Raw genomic sequence first — 15,566 nt, 5'->3', positions numbered from 1 at the left:
AACGTCAATGTAATATAATAAAATGTAATAATGTCAAAAATACAATGTCAATATAACTTAATTTTAATGAAATATAATAAAATATATAAATATAATATCAAAAATAAAAATAATATAACTTAATTTTAATGAAATATAATAAAATATAAATATAATAATGTCAAAAATAAAAAAATCAATATAATTTAATGTCTATAAAAATGCAATATGTAAACATATAAATAAATACAATATGTAAAGATATAAATAAATACAATATGTAAACGTATGAAAAATACAATATGTAAACATATGAAAAATACAATATGTAAACATATAAACAAATGCAATATATAAACATATGAAAAATACAATATGTAAACATATGAATAAATACAATATGTAAACATATAAATAAATACAATATGTAAACGTATGAAAAATACAATATGTAAAAATATAAATAAATAAAATATGTAAACGTATGAAAAATACAATATGTAAAAATATAAATAAATAAAATATCTAAACGTATGAAAAATACAATATGTAAACATATAAATAAATACAATATGTAAAAGCATGAAAAATGCAATATGTAAACATATAAATAAATATAATATGTAAATATATAAATACAATATATAAACATATAAATAAATACAATATGTAAACATATGAAAAATACATTATGTAAACATATAAACAAATGGAATCTGTAAACAAAACATATAAACAAATACAATATGTAAACTTATAAATAAATACAAATAACGAAACATATTAATGAATGTTCTGTTAACAATGCAACAGAAGCAGCCGCTCCATCCAATCAGGCCCTCCCTCTCATTTACATAACAAACCTAATTTGCATAACAAACGAGGGAGCCGTTTCGGAACTGCGCCATCCCTCCTTCTTTAGGAAAACATTATTACGATCAATTACAATGAACGAATGAATGCCAAAAGGATTGAAAAGGATGAATGAATGGATGAATTTTTAAAAAGGATGGATTTGTCTATTTATTTATCCTTTTTCAATCCCGTTGCCGTGCAATCCCTGTTGCCATGGCAACAGCCGGGCAGAGAAAAGGATGGAGAGGATGCCGAGAGAGAATAATAATATAATAAAAATATAATAAACATACTAAATTAATAAATATGTAATAATACTGTAACACTTATTTGAATATAAATAGAGTCCAACAACATATTATAAAATTATACTATGATATAATAAATATTATATAATAGATATTATAAAAATAATACTTTATCACAAAATTATATTGTATGATATATTATATATTATATTATAACTATTATAATATATAATATAATATAATTTTATGGTATTATAGTATTATTTAGTAATATGTAATATGTAATAGTATTATTTTTATATGTTATTGGATTATAATAGAATAATATGTATTAATTATATAATATATTAGAATATTATAATTCTATAATATAGAATTAATACATATTTTTCTATTATAATCCAATAACATATTACAAAAATAGTACTATAATACATATTATATATTGTAATACTATAATATTTTATAATAAATAAATATTTTATTCTATTATAATCCAATAACATATAAAATAATACATTATATGATAACTAACTATATTATTCTATAACAATCTAAGATATTATAAAACACTATAATGTAATAAAATTGTATAATACTGTATATTATATAAATATATTATTATATATTATATAATATTATATAATGAATGAATATTATTCTATTATAATCTATTATAAAAATATAATTACATTATTATATTATATTAATGAAATAATAAATATAATATATTATAATACAAGTATCATTATTGAATTATAATATAATTCAATAATGATACAACGTATTATAATATTATATTAATGAAATAATAAAAACGTACATTATACTTATATAATGATACAACATATTATGTAATATTATATAAATAATATACAAATTGATATATATTAAAATAAAAATATTAAGCTAGAATAAAAATACTGTAATACTATATACATAATAATTAATAGATATTTATAGGAATAAATGACTAAATAAATAGATATTTCAATGACTGAATAAATATTTAAATGATTAAATAAATAAAAAGATGTTTAAATGACTAAATAAATAGACATTTCAATGACTGAATAAATACTTAAATAGATGTTTAAATGACTAAATAGATATTTCAATGACTGAATAAATATTTAAATGTTTAAATAAATAGTTAAAAGACTAAATAAATAGATATTTAAAGGACTGAATAAATATTTAAATGACTAAATAGATATTTCAAAGACTGGATAAATAAATAGATATTTCAATGACTGAATAAATATTTAAAGGATTAAATGAATAAATATTTAAATGACTAAATAAATAGATATTTCAATGGCTGAATAAATATTTAAATGACTAAATAAATGAATAGATATTTCAACGATTGGATAAATAAATAGATATTTCAATGACTGAATAAATATTTAAATGATTAAATAAATAAATAGTTGTTTAAATAACTAAATAAATAGATATTTCAATGACTGAATAAATATTTAAATGATTAAATAAATAAATAGTTGTTTAAATAACTAAATAAATAGATATTTCAATGACTGAATAAATATTTAAATGATTAAATAAATAAATAGTTGTTTAAATAACTAAATAAATAGATATTTAAAGGACTGAATAAATATTTAAATGATTAAATAAATAAATAGTTGTTTAAATAACTAAATAAATAGATATTTCAATGACTGAATAAATATTTAAATGATTAAATAAATAAATAGTTTTTTAAATAACTAAATAAATAGATATTTCAATGACTGAATAAATATTTAAATGATTAAATAAATAAATAGTTTTTTAAATAACTAAATAAATAGATATTTCAATGACTGAATAAATATTTAAATGATTAAATAAATAAATAGTTGTTTAAATAACTAAATAAATAGATATTTAAAGGACTGAATAAATATTTAAATGATTAAATAAATAGATGTTTAAAATGACTCAATAAATATATAATTTACTAAATAAATATATATATAAACCACTAAATCACTAAATAAATAGATATTTAATTTACTAAATAGATGTATATTTAAATGACTAAATAAATAAATAGATATTTAAATGACTGAATAGATAAAGGAATAGTGCCTCCGCGCATGCGCAATAAGGCATTGCTGAGCTCCGTTAGAGAGAGGGCTGCCTTCCGCGCATGCGCATTAAGGGATCTGGCTTTGACAGCGCCAGAGCCTCCGCGCATGCGCACTAGGGAACCGCCGTTTCAAAAGGCCGTTCCCGTTTGTTTGTTTACTGTTTACGCCCGCCTTGTTTATCTACCCGCTCACCTCCTTCTTGGCATTCCGGAGCAGCCTCTGCCGGGCTTCCGCTTCCGAGGAAAGCGAAGGAGAAGCGGGAACCGCAGACGGAACCGGAGCCTCCGCCATCATGGCCGCCGCTGAGGAGACTGAGGGAGAAACGGCAGGGGGCGGGGCTATGCAAATCCGGAGCCTCCCATTCGCTCGCTGCCTTCCAAAGGGGCGCGGCTATGTAAGTAGGGGCCCAGCCCTGTCTTCCTATTGGTTCTTCCCCTCCCAGTGGGCGTGGCTATGAAAATGAGGCCTCGCTGAAGAAACTGAGGGGAAAAATAGAAGGCGCCGGGCTAAGAGCAAGCCACGCCCCTTCTTTCCCATTGGCTCTTCCGCTCCCAGAGGGCGTGGCTATGAAAATGAGGCCTCGCTGAAGAAACTGAGGGGAAAAATAGAAGGCGCCGGGCTGAGAAGAGGCCACGCCCCTTCTTTCCCATTGGCTCTTCCGCTCCCAGAGGGCGTGGCTATGAAAATGAGGCCTCGCTGAAGAAACTGAGGGGAAAAATAGAAGGCGCCGGGCTGAGAAGAGGCCACGCCCCTTCTTTCCCATTGGCTCTTCCGCTCCCAGGGGGCGTGGCTATGAAAATGAGGCCCCGCTGAAGAAACTGAGGGGAAAAATAGAAGGCGCCGGGCTGAGAAGAGGCCACGCCCCTTCTTTCCCATTGGCTCTTCCGCTCCCAGAGGGCGTGGCTATGAAAATGAGGCCCCGCTGAAGAAACTGAGGGGAAAAATAGAAGGCGCCGGGCTAAGAGCAAGCCACGCCCCTTCTTTCCCATTGGCTCTTCCGCTCCCAGGGGGCGTGGCTATGAAAATGAGGCCCCGCTGAAGAAACTGAGGGGAAAAATAGAAGGCGCCGGGCTGAGAAGAGGCCACGCCCCTTCTTTCCCATTGGCTCTTCCGCTCCCAGAGGGCGTGGCTATGAAAATGAGGCCCCGCTGAAGAAACTGAGGGGAAAAATAGAAGGCGCCGGGCTGAGAAGAGGCCACGCCCCTTCTTTCCCATTGGCTCTTCCGCTCCCAGAGGGCGTGGCTATGAAAATGAGGCCTCGCTGAAGAAACTGAGGGGAAAAATAGAAGGCGCCGGGCTGAGAAGAGGCCACGCCCCTTCTTTCCCATTGGCTCTTCCGCTCCCAGAGGGCGTGGCTATGAAAATGAGGCCCCGCTGAAGAAACTGAGGGGAAAAATAGAAGGCGCCGGGCTAAGAGCAAGCCACGCCCCTTCTTTCCCATTGGCTCTTCCGCTCCCAGGGGGCGTGGCTATGAAAATGAGGCCCCGCTGAAGAAACTGAGGGGAAAAATAGAAGGCGCCGGGCTGAGAAGAGGCCACGCCCCTTCTTTCCCATTGGCTCTTCCGCTCCCAGAGGGCGTGGCTATGAAAATGAGGCCCCGCTGAAGAAACTGAGGGGAAAAATAGAAGGCGCCGGGCTGAGAAGAGGCCACGCCCCTTCTTTCCCATTGGCTCTTCCGCTCCCAGAGGGCGTGGCTATGAAAATGAGGCCCCGCTGAAGAAACTGAGGGGAAAAATAGAAGGCGCCGGGCTGAGAAGAGGCCACGCCCCTTCTTTCCCATTGGCTCTTCCGCTCCCAGAGGGCGTGGCTATGAAAATGAGGCCCCGCTGAAGAAACTGAGGGGAAAAATAGAAGGCGCCGGGCTGAGAAGAGGCCACGCCCCTTCTTTCCCATTGGCTCTTCCGCTCCCAGAGGGCGTGGCTATGAAAATGAGGCCCCGCTGAAGAAACTGAGGGGAAAAATAGAAGGCGCCGGGCTGAGAAGAGGCCACGCCCCTTCTTTCCCATTGGCTCTTCCGCTCCCAGAGGGCGTGGCTATGAAAATGAGGCCCCGCTGAAGAAACTGAGGGGAAAAATAGAAGGCGCCGGGCTGAGAAGAGGCCACGCCCCTTCTTTCCCATTGGCTCTTCCGCTCCCAGAGGGCGTGGCTATGAAAATGAGGCCCCGCTGAAGAAACTGAGGGGAAAAATAGAAGGCGCCGGGCTGAGAAGAGGCCACGCCCCTTCTTTCCCATTGGCTCTTCCGCTCCCAGAGGGCGTGGCTATGAAAATGAGGCCCCGCTGAAGAAACTGAGGGGAAAAATAGAAGGCGCCGGGCTGAGAAGAGGCCACGCCCCTTCTTTCCCATTGGCTCTTCCGCTCCCAGAGGGCGTGGCTATGAAAATGAGGCCTCGCTGAAGAAACTGAGGGGAAAAATAGAAGGCGCCGGGCTGAGAAGAGGCCACGCCCCTTCTTTCCCATTGGCTCTTCCGCTCCCAGAGGGCGTGGCTATGAAAATGAGGCCCCGCTGAAGAAACTGAGGGGAAAAATAGAAGGCGCCGGGCTAAGAGCAAGCCACGCCCCTTCTTTCCCATTGGCTCTTCCGCTCCCAGGGGGCGTGGCTATGAAAATGAGGCCCCGCTGAAGAAACTGAGGGGAAAAATAGAAGGCGCCGGGCTGAGAAGAGGCCACGCCCCTTCTTTCCCATTGGCTCTTCCGCTCCCAGAGGGCGTGGCTATGAAAATGAGGCCCCGCTGAAGAAACTGAGGGGAAAAATAGAAGGCGCCGGGCTGAGAAGAGGCCACGCCCCTTCTTTCCCATTGGCTCTTCCGCTCCCAGAGGGCGTGGCTATGAAAATGAGGCCTCGCTGAAGAAACTGAGGGGAAAAATAGAAGGCGCCGGGCTGAGAAGAGGCCACGCCCCTTCTTTCCCATTGGCTCTTCCGCTCCCAGAGGGCGTGGCTATGAAAATGAGGCCTCGCTGAAGAAACTGAGGGGAAAAATAGAAGGCGCCGGGCTGAGAAGAGGCCACGCCCCTTCTTTCCCATTGGCTCTTCCGCTCCCAGAGGGCGTGGCTATGAAAATGAGGCCTCGCTGAAGAAACTGAGGGGAAAAATAGAAGGCGCCGGGCTGAGAAGAGGCCACGCCCCTTCTTTCCCATTGGCTCTTCCGCTCCCAGAGGGCGTGGCTATGAAAATGAGGCCCCGCTGAAGAAACTGAGGGGAAAAATAGAAGGTGCCGGGCTGAGAAGAGGCCACGCCCCTTCTTTCCCATTGGCTCTTCCGCTCCCAGAGGGCGTGGCTATGAAAATGAGGCCCCGCTGAAGAAACTGAGGGGAAAAATAGAAGGCGCCGGGCTGAGAAGAGGCCACGCCCCTTCTTTCCCATTGGCTCTTCCGCTCCCAGAGGGCGTGGCTATGAAAATGAGGCCCCGCTGAAGAAACTGAGGGGAAAAATAGAAGGCGCCGGGCTGAGAAGAGGCCACGCCCCTTCTTTCCCATTGGCTCTTCCGCTCCCAGAGGGCGTGGCTATGAAAATGAGGCCCCGCTGAAGAAACTGAGGGGAAAAATAGAAGGCGCCGGGCTGAGAAGAGGCCACGCCCCTTCTTTCCCATTGGCTCTTCCGCTCCCAGAGGGCGTGGCTATGAAAATGAGGCCCCGCTGAAGAAACTGAGGGGAAAAATAGAAGGCGCCGGGCTGAGAAGAGGCCACGCCCCTTCTTTCCCATTGGCTCTTCCGCTCCCAGAGGGCGTGGCTATGAAAATGAGGCCTCGCTGAAGAAACTGAGGGGAAAAATAGAAGGCGCCGGGCTGAGAAGAGGCCACGCCCCTTCTTTCCCATTGGCTCTTCCGCTCCCAGAGGGCGTGGCTATGAAAATGAGGCCCCGCTGAAGAAACTGAGGGGAAAAATAGAAGGCGCCGGGCTAAGAGCAAGCCACGCCCCTTCTTTCCCATTGGCTCTTCCGCTCCCAGGGGGCGTGGCTATGAAAATGAGGCCCCGCTGAAGAAACTGAGGGGAAAAATAGAAGGCGCCGGGCTGAGAAGAGGCCACGCCCCTTCTTTCCCATTGGCTCTTCCGCTCCCAGAGGGCGTGGCTATGAAAATGAGGCCCCGCTGAAGAAACTGAGGGGAAAAATAGAAGGCGCCGGGCTGAGAAGAGGCCACGCCCCTTCTTTCCCATTGGCTCTTCCGCTCCCAGAGGGCGTGGCTATGAAAATGAGGCCCCGCTGAAGAAACTGAGGGGAAAAATAGAAGGCGCCGGGCTGAGAAGAGGCCACGCCCCTTCTTTCCCATTGGCTCTTCCGCTCCCAGAGGGCGTGGCTATGAAAATGAGGCCCCGCTGAAGAAACTGAGGGGAAAAATAGAAGGCGCCGGGCTGAGAAGAGGCCACGCCCCTTCTTTCCCATTGGCTCTTCCGCTCCCAGAGGGCGTGGCTATGAAAATGAGGCCCCGCTGAAGAAACTGAGGGGAAAAATAGAAGGCGCCGGGCTGAGAAGAGGCCACGCCCCTTCTTTCCCATTGGCTCTTCCGCTCCCAGAGGGCGTGGCTATGAAAATGAGGCCCCGCTGAAGAAACTGAGGGGAAAAATAGAAGGCGCCGGGCTGAGAAGAGGCCACGCCCCTTCTTTCCCATTGGCTCTTCCGCTCCCAGAGGGCGTGGCTATGAAAATGAGGCCTCGCTGAAGAAACTGAGGGGAAAAATAGAAGGCGCCGGGCTGAGAAGAGGCCACGCCCCTTCTTTCCCATTGGCTCTTCCGCTCCCAGAGGGCGTGGCTATGAAAATGAGGCCCCGCTGAAGAAACTGAGGGGAAAAATAGAAGGTGCCGGGCTGAGAAGAGGCCACGCCCCTTCTTTCCCATTGGCTCTTCCGCTCCCAGAGGGCGTGGCTATGAAAATGAGGCCCCGCTGAAGAAACTGAGGGGAAAAATAGAAGGCGCCGGGCTGAGAAGAGGCCACGCCCCTTCTTTCCCATTGGCTCTTCCGCTCCCAGAGGGCGTGGCTATGAAAATGAGGCCTCGCTGAAGAAACTGAGGGGAAAAATAGAAGGCGCCGGGCTGAGAAGAGGCCACGCCCCTTCTTTCCCATTGGCTCTTCCGCTCCCAGAGGGCGTGGCTATGAAAATGAGGCCTCGCTGAAGAAACTGAGGGGAAAAATAGAAGGCGCCGGGCTAAGAGCAAGCCACGCCCCTTCTTTCCCATTGGCTCTTCCGCTCCCAGAGGGCGTGGCTATGAAAATGAGGCCCCGCTGAAGAAACTGAGGGGAAAAATAGAAGGCGCCGGGCTGAGAAGAGGCCACGCCCCTTCTTTCCCATTGGCTCTTCCGCTCCCAGAGGGCGTGGCTATGAAAATGAGGCCTCGCTGAAGAAACTGAGGGGAAAAATAGAAGGCGCCGGGCTAAGAGCAAGCCACGCCCCTTCTTTCCCATTGGCTCTTCCGCTCCCAGAGGGCGTGGCTATGAAAATGAGGCCCCGCTGAAGAAACTGAGGGGAAAAATAGAAGGCGCCGGGCTGAGAAGAGGCCACGCCCCTTCTTTCCCATTGGCTCTTCCGCTCCCAGAGGGCGTGGCTATGAAAATGAGGCCCCGCTGAAGAAACTGAGGGGAAAAATAGAAGGCGCCGGGCTAAGAGCAAGCCACGCCCCTTCTTTCCCATTGGCTCTTCCGCTCCCAGAGGGCGTGGCTATGAAAATGAGGCCCCGCTGAAGAAACTGAGGGGAAAAATAGAAGGCGCCGGGCTGAGAAGAGGCCACGCCCCTTCTTTCCCATTGGCTCTTCCGCTCCCAGAGGGCGTGGCTATGAAAATGAGGCCCCGCTGAAGAAACTGAGGGGAAAAATAGAAGGCGCCGGGCTGAGAAGAGGCCACGCCCCTTCTTTCCCATTGGCTCTTCCGCTCCCAGAGGGCGTGGCTATGAAAATGAGGCCTCGCTGAAGAAACTGAGGGGAAAAATAGAAGGCGCCGGGCTGAGAAGAGGCCACGCCCCTTCTTTCCCATTGGCTCTTCCGCTCCCAGAGGGCGTGGCTATGAAAATGAGGCCCCGCTGAAGAAACTGAGGGGAAAAATAGAAGGCGCCGGGCTGAGAAGAGGCCACGCCCCTTCTTTCCCATTGGCTCTTCCGCTCCCAGAGGGCGTGGCTATGAAAATGAGGCCTCGCTGAAGAAACTGAGGGGAAAAATAGAAGGCGCCGGGCTGAGAAGAGGCCACGCCCCTTCTTTCCCATTGGCTCTTCCGCTCCCAGAGGGCGTGGCTATGAAAATGAGGCCCCGCTGAAGAAACTGAGGGGAAAAATAGAAGGCGCCGGGCTGAGAAGAGGCCACGCCCCTTCTTTCCCATTGGCTCTTCCGCTCCCAGAGGGCGTGGCTATGAAAATGAGGCCCCGCTGAAGAAACTGAGGGGAAAAATAGAAGGTGCCGGGCTGAGAAGAGGCCACGCCCCTTCTTTCCCATTGGCTCTTCCGCTCCCAGAGGGCGTGGCTATGAAAATGAGGCCCCGCTGAAGAAACTGAGGGGAAAAATAGAAGGCGCCGGGCTGAGAAGAGGCCACGCCCCTTCTTTCCCATTGGCTCTTCCGCTCCCAGAGGGCGTGGCTATGAAAATGAGGCCTCGCTGAAGAAACTGAGGGGAAAAATAGAAGGCGCCGGGCTGAGAAGAGGCCACGCCCCTTCTTTCCCATTGGCTCTTCCGCTCCCAGAGGGCGTGGCTATGAAAATGAGGCCCCGCTGAAGAAACTGAGGGGAAAAATAGAAGGCGCCGGGCTGAGAAGAGGCCACGCCCCTTCTTTCCCATTGGCTCTTCCGCTCCCAGAGGGCGTGGCTATGAAAATGAGGCCCCGCTGAAGAAACTGAGGGGAAAAATAGAAGGCGCCGGGCTGAGAAGAGGCCACGCCCCTTCTTTCCCATTGGCTCTTCCGCTCCCAGAGGGCGTGGCTATGAAAATGAGGCCCCGCTGAAGAAACTGAGGGGAAAAATAGAAGGCGCCGGGCTGAGAAGAGGCCACGCCCCTTCTTTCCCATTGGCTCTTCCGCTCCCAGAGGGCGTGGCTATGAAAATGAGGCCCCGCTGAAGAAACTGAGGGGAAAAATAGAAGGCGCCGGGCTAAGAGCAAGCCACGCCCCTTCTTTCCCATTGGCTCTTCCGCTCCCAGAGGGCGTGGCTATGAAAATGAGGCCCCGCTGAAGAAACTGAGGGGAAAAATAGAAGGCGCCGGGCTGAGAAGAGGCCACGCCCCTTCTTTCCCATTGGCTCTTCCGCTCCCAGAGGGCGTGGCTATGAAAATGAGGCCTCGCTGAAGAAACTGAGGGGAAAAATAGAAGGCGCCGGGCTGAGAAGAGGCCACGCCCCTTCTTTCCCATTGGCTCTTCCGCTCCCAGAGGGCGTGGCTATGAAAATGAGGCCCCGCTGAAGAAACTGAGGGGAAAAATAGAAGGCGCCGGGCTGAGAAGAGGCCACGCCCCTTCTTTCCCATTGGCTCTTCCGCTCCCAGAGGGCGTGGCTATGAAAATGAGGCCTCGCTGAAGAAACTGAGGGGAAAAATAGAAGGCGCCGGGCTGAGAAGAGGCCACGCCCCTTCTTTCCCATTGGCTCTTCCGCTCCCAGAGGGCGTGGCTATGAAAATGAGGCCCCGCTGAAGAAACTGAGGGGAAAAATAGAAGGCGCCGGGCTGAGAAGAGGCCACGCCCCTTCTTTCCCATTGGCTCTTCCGCTCCCAGAGGGCGTGGCTATGAAAATGAGGCCCCGCTGAAGAAACTGAGGGGAAAAATAGAAGGCGCCGGGCTGAGAAGAGGCCACGCCCCTTCTTTCCCATTGGCTCTTCCGCTCCCAGAGGGCGTGGCTATGAAAATGAGGCCCCGCTGAAGAAACTGAGGGGAAAAATAGAAGGCGCCGGGCTGAGAAGAGGCCACGCCCCTTCTTTCCCATTGGCTCTTCCGCTCCCAGAGGGCGTGGCTATGAAAATGAGGCCCCGCTGAAGAAACTGAGGGGAAAAATAGAAGGCGCCGGGCTGAGAAGAGGCCACGCCCCTTCTTTCCCATTGGCTCTTCCGCTCCCAGAGGGCGTGGCTATGAAAATGAGGCCTCGCTGAAGAAACTGAGGGGAAAAATAGAAGGCGCCGGGCTGAGAAGAGGCCACGCCCCTTCTTTCCCATTGGCTCTTCCGCTCCCAGAGGGCGTGGCTATGAAAATGAGGCCCCGCTGAAGAAACTGAGGGGAAAAATAGAAGGCGCCGGGCTAAGAGCAAGCCACGCCCCTTCTTTCCCATTGGCTCTTCCGCTCCCAGGGGGCGTGGCTATGAAAATGAGGCCTCGCTGAAGAAACTGAGGGGAAAAATAGAAGGCGCCGGGCTAAGAGCAAGCCACGCCCCTTCTTTCCCATTGGCTCTTCCGCTCCCAGAGGGCGTGGCTATGCAGTCATAATAATAATAATACTAATATATAATAAAAAATATTATAATAATGATATTATTAATAATGATATATTAATAATAATATAATTATAATTATATTATAATCTTATAATGGATATCATAATATAATAATAATTTAATTTACTAATATTATAATAATATTATAGAAAAATAATATAAAATATTATATATATAAAAATAAAAATAAAAATATATAAAAATAATCTTATAATGGATATTATAATATAATAATAATTTAATTTACTAATATTATAATAATATTATAGAAAAATAATATAAAATATTATATATATAAAAATAAAAATAAAATATATAAAAATAATCTTATAATGGATATTATAATATAATAATAATTTCATTTACTATAATAATAATATTATAGAAAAATAATATAAAATATTATATATATAAAAATAAAAATAAAAATATATAAAAATAATCTTATAATGGATATTATAATATAATAATAATTTCATTTACTATTATAATAATATTATAGAAAAATAATATAAAATATTATATATATAAAAATAAAAATAAAAATATATAAAAATAGAAGGCGCCGGGCTGAGAAGAGGCCACGCCCCTTCTTTCCCATTGGCTCTTCCGCTCCCAGGGGGCGTGGCTATGCAGTCATAATAAAAATAATAATATATAATAATAATATTATAATAATGATATTATTAATAATGATATATTAATAATAATATAATTATAATAATATTATATCTTATAATGGATATCATAATATAATAATAATTTAATTTACTATTATAATAATATTATAGAAAAATAATATAAAATATTATATATATATGATATATAATATTATAATGGATATTATAATATAATAATAATTTAATATACTAATATTATAATAATATTATAGAAAAATAATATAAAATATTATATATATATATATATATGATATATAGTATATAATATTATAATGGATATAATATAATAATAATTTAATATACTAATATTATAATAATATTATAGAAAAATAATATAAAATATTATATATATATGATATACAATATTATAATGGATATTATAATATAATAATAATTTAATTTACTAATATTATAATAATATTATAGAAAAATGATATAAAATATTATATATATATATATATATGATATATAGTATATAATATTATAATGGATATAATATAATAATAATTTAATATACTAATATAATAATATTATAGAAAAATAATATAAAATATTATATATATATATATATGATATATAATATTATAATGGATATAATATAATAATAATTTAATATACTAATATTATAATAATATTATAGAAAAATAATATAAAATATTATATATATATATATATATATATATATATATATATGATATATAGTATATAATATTATAATGGATATAATATAATAATTTAATATACTAATATTATAATAATATTATAGAAAAATAATATAAAATATCATATATATATGATATATAATATTATAATGGATATTATAATATAATAATAATTTAATTTACTAATATAATAATAATATTATAGAAAAGTGATATAAAATATTATATATATATACATATGATCTATAATATATAATGTAATAATGGATTATTATAATATAATAATAATTTAATATACTAATATAATAATATAATAGAAAACTAAAATATTATATATATATATATATATATATATATATAAAATATTATAATGGGATATTATAATATAATAATAATTTAATATACTGATATTATAATAATAGAAAAATATAAAATATTATATAATATAATATTATAAATATAATATACAATATTATAATAATAGAAAAATAATATGAAATATTATATATAAAAATATAATATTATAAATATAATATAAAATATAATAATAATATATAATCATACAATAACATAATAACATAATAGCATAATAACAATAATAATATAATGTAATATATTAATACAGCAATAATAATATAATAAGATTGCAATAGTATATTAACAATAATAATATTATAATATATAATAATAATAACATATAACATAATAATAATATAATAGCATAATAATAATGATAAAGATGCAATAATATAATATAGTAATAATATAATATACTTTAAATCACAATTACGACCTCCACAAATGACAGACTTGGATCAAACTTGACGCAAACTGCATTCTTTATTCAAAACAACAATATATATAAATATATTGAAATCTATAGAGATATAGATATAGATAATATCACTTTCTTCTTCCTTATTATAAGGACATTTTTTTCTCGAAGGGCGTCTTTCTCTTTCTCCAGATTCTCTTGAATTAAATCGCGGAGGTTTTTGTGATCCAATGGAGCGTCCACTATTAAGATAGGAATTAAGAATTGAAATTATTATTATTAATATAATATAATATATATTTCAAATATATATATGAAAATAATAATGATAATAATAATAATAGGAAACAGGATGTCATTGCTGCATTAAACACTAGGTGGCGATAGGAATAATAATATATAATATAAAATAATAATAAATAAGGGTGTCATTGGTTGCATCAATCACTAGGTGGCGATAGGAATAATAATATATAATATATAATAATAATAATAATAATAATAATAATAATAATTCAGGGTGACAATAATAATAGTATAATATATGTAAAATATATATTCATAATAAGCATAATAAATTATTATTATTATTATTATTCAAAATATGATGTTGCTGATATAAATAATAATAATAATAATATAAAATATAATACTACTACTACCACTACTACTAATAATAATAATAATAATATAATAATAATAATATAAAATATAATACTACTACTACCACTACTACTACTACTAATAATAATAATAATATAATAATATAAAATATAATACTACTCCTACTACTAATAATAATATAAAACATAATAATAATAATATAAAATATAATACTACTACTACCACTAATAATAATATAATATTATATAATAATAATAATATAATACTACTACTACTACTACCGCTAATAATAATAATAATAATAATAATAATAATAATATATTATTATTATTATTATTATTATTCAGGGTGTAATAGTTTACATCAATCAGTAGGTGATGATAGGAATAATAATAATAATAATAATAATAATAATAATAATAATAATAATAATAATTCAGGGTGTCGTTGCTTTCATCAATCACTAGATGGCGATAGGAATAATAATAATATATAATAATAATAATAATAATAATAATAATAATAATAATAATAATTCAGGGTGTCATAGCTTGCATCAACCACTAGGTGGCGATAGGAATAATAATATTATAATAATAATATAAAATAATAATAATTCAGGGTGTTATAGCTTGCATCAATCCCTAGGTGGCGATGGGAATAATAATATATAATATAAAATAATAATCAATCAGGGTGTCACTGCTTGCATTAACCACTAGGTGATGATAGGAACAATAATATATAATAATAACAACAATAATAATAATTCAGGGTGTCATTGCTTCATCAATCAGTAGGTGATGATAGAAATAATAATAATGAGAATAATAATATAATAATAATAGGTATCATTGCTTGCATCAATCACTAGGTGGCGATAGAAATAATAATATAATAATAATAACAATTTAGGGTGTCATAGCTTGCATTAACCACTAGATGGCGATAGGAATAATAATATATAATAATAATAATAATAATAATAATAATAATTCAGGGTGTCATTGCTTGTATCAATCACTAGGTGGAAATAGGAATAATATATAATAATAATAATAATAATAATAATAATAATAATAATAATTCAGGGGGTTATTGCTTGCATCAATCACTAGGTGGAAATAGGAATAATATATAATAATAATAATAATAAAGCTTTATTTGTATACCACCCTTCTCCTCAGGGGACTCGGGGCGGCTTACATGGAGCCATAAGGTGGAAATAGGAATAATATATAATAATAATAATAATAATAAT

At 38.4% G+C, this 15,566-nt stretch overlaps 2 protein-coding genes across 6 annotated transcripts in view; both read right to left on the bottom strand.

Annotated features, from left to right (window-relative positions):
- sgsm1 (small G protein signaling modulator 1) overlaps positions 1–3,502 on the bottom strand; it is a 61,679-nt gene extending 58,177 nt beyond the window's left edge. The window contains exon 1 of the mRNA XM_062966583.1: positions 3,374–3,502. Coding sequence (XP_062822653.1) covers positions 3,374–3,475 — 102 coding nt within the window. The 5' untranslated portion in view covers positions 3,476–3,502. The remainder of the gene's footprint in view (positions 1–3,373) is intronic.
- A 10,225-nt stretch (positions 3,503–13,727) lies between these two features.
- The window catches only part of LOC134294836 (coiled-coil domain-containing protein 63-like), a 39,718-nt gene continuing 37,879 nt past the window's right edge, over positions 13,728–15,566 (bottom strand). For all 5 annotated transcript variants that reach the window (XM_062966589.1, XM_062966585.1, XM_062966587.1 and 2 more), the window contains one exon: positions 13,728–13,923. In XM_062966589.1, coding sequence (XP_062822659.1) covers positions 13,784–13,923 — 140 coding nt within the window. In that variant the 3' untranslated portion in view covers positions 13,728–13,783. The remainder of the gene's footprint in view (positions 13,924–15,566) is intronic.

This window comes from Anolis carolinensis, unplaced genomic scaffold (assembly GCF_035594765.1).
Source record: "Anolis carolinensis isolate JA03-04 unplaced genomic scaffold, rAnoCar3.1.pri scaffold_24, whole genome shotgun sequence".
Taxonomy (NCBI): Eukaryota; Metazoa; Chordata; class Lepidosauria; order Squamata; family Dactyloidae; genus Anolis; species Anolis carolinensis.
Note: the sequence above shows the minus strand (reverse complement) of the source record. Positions and strands in the feature narration are given on the sequence as shown.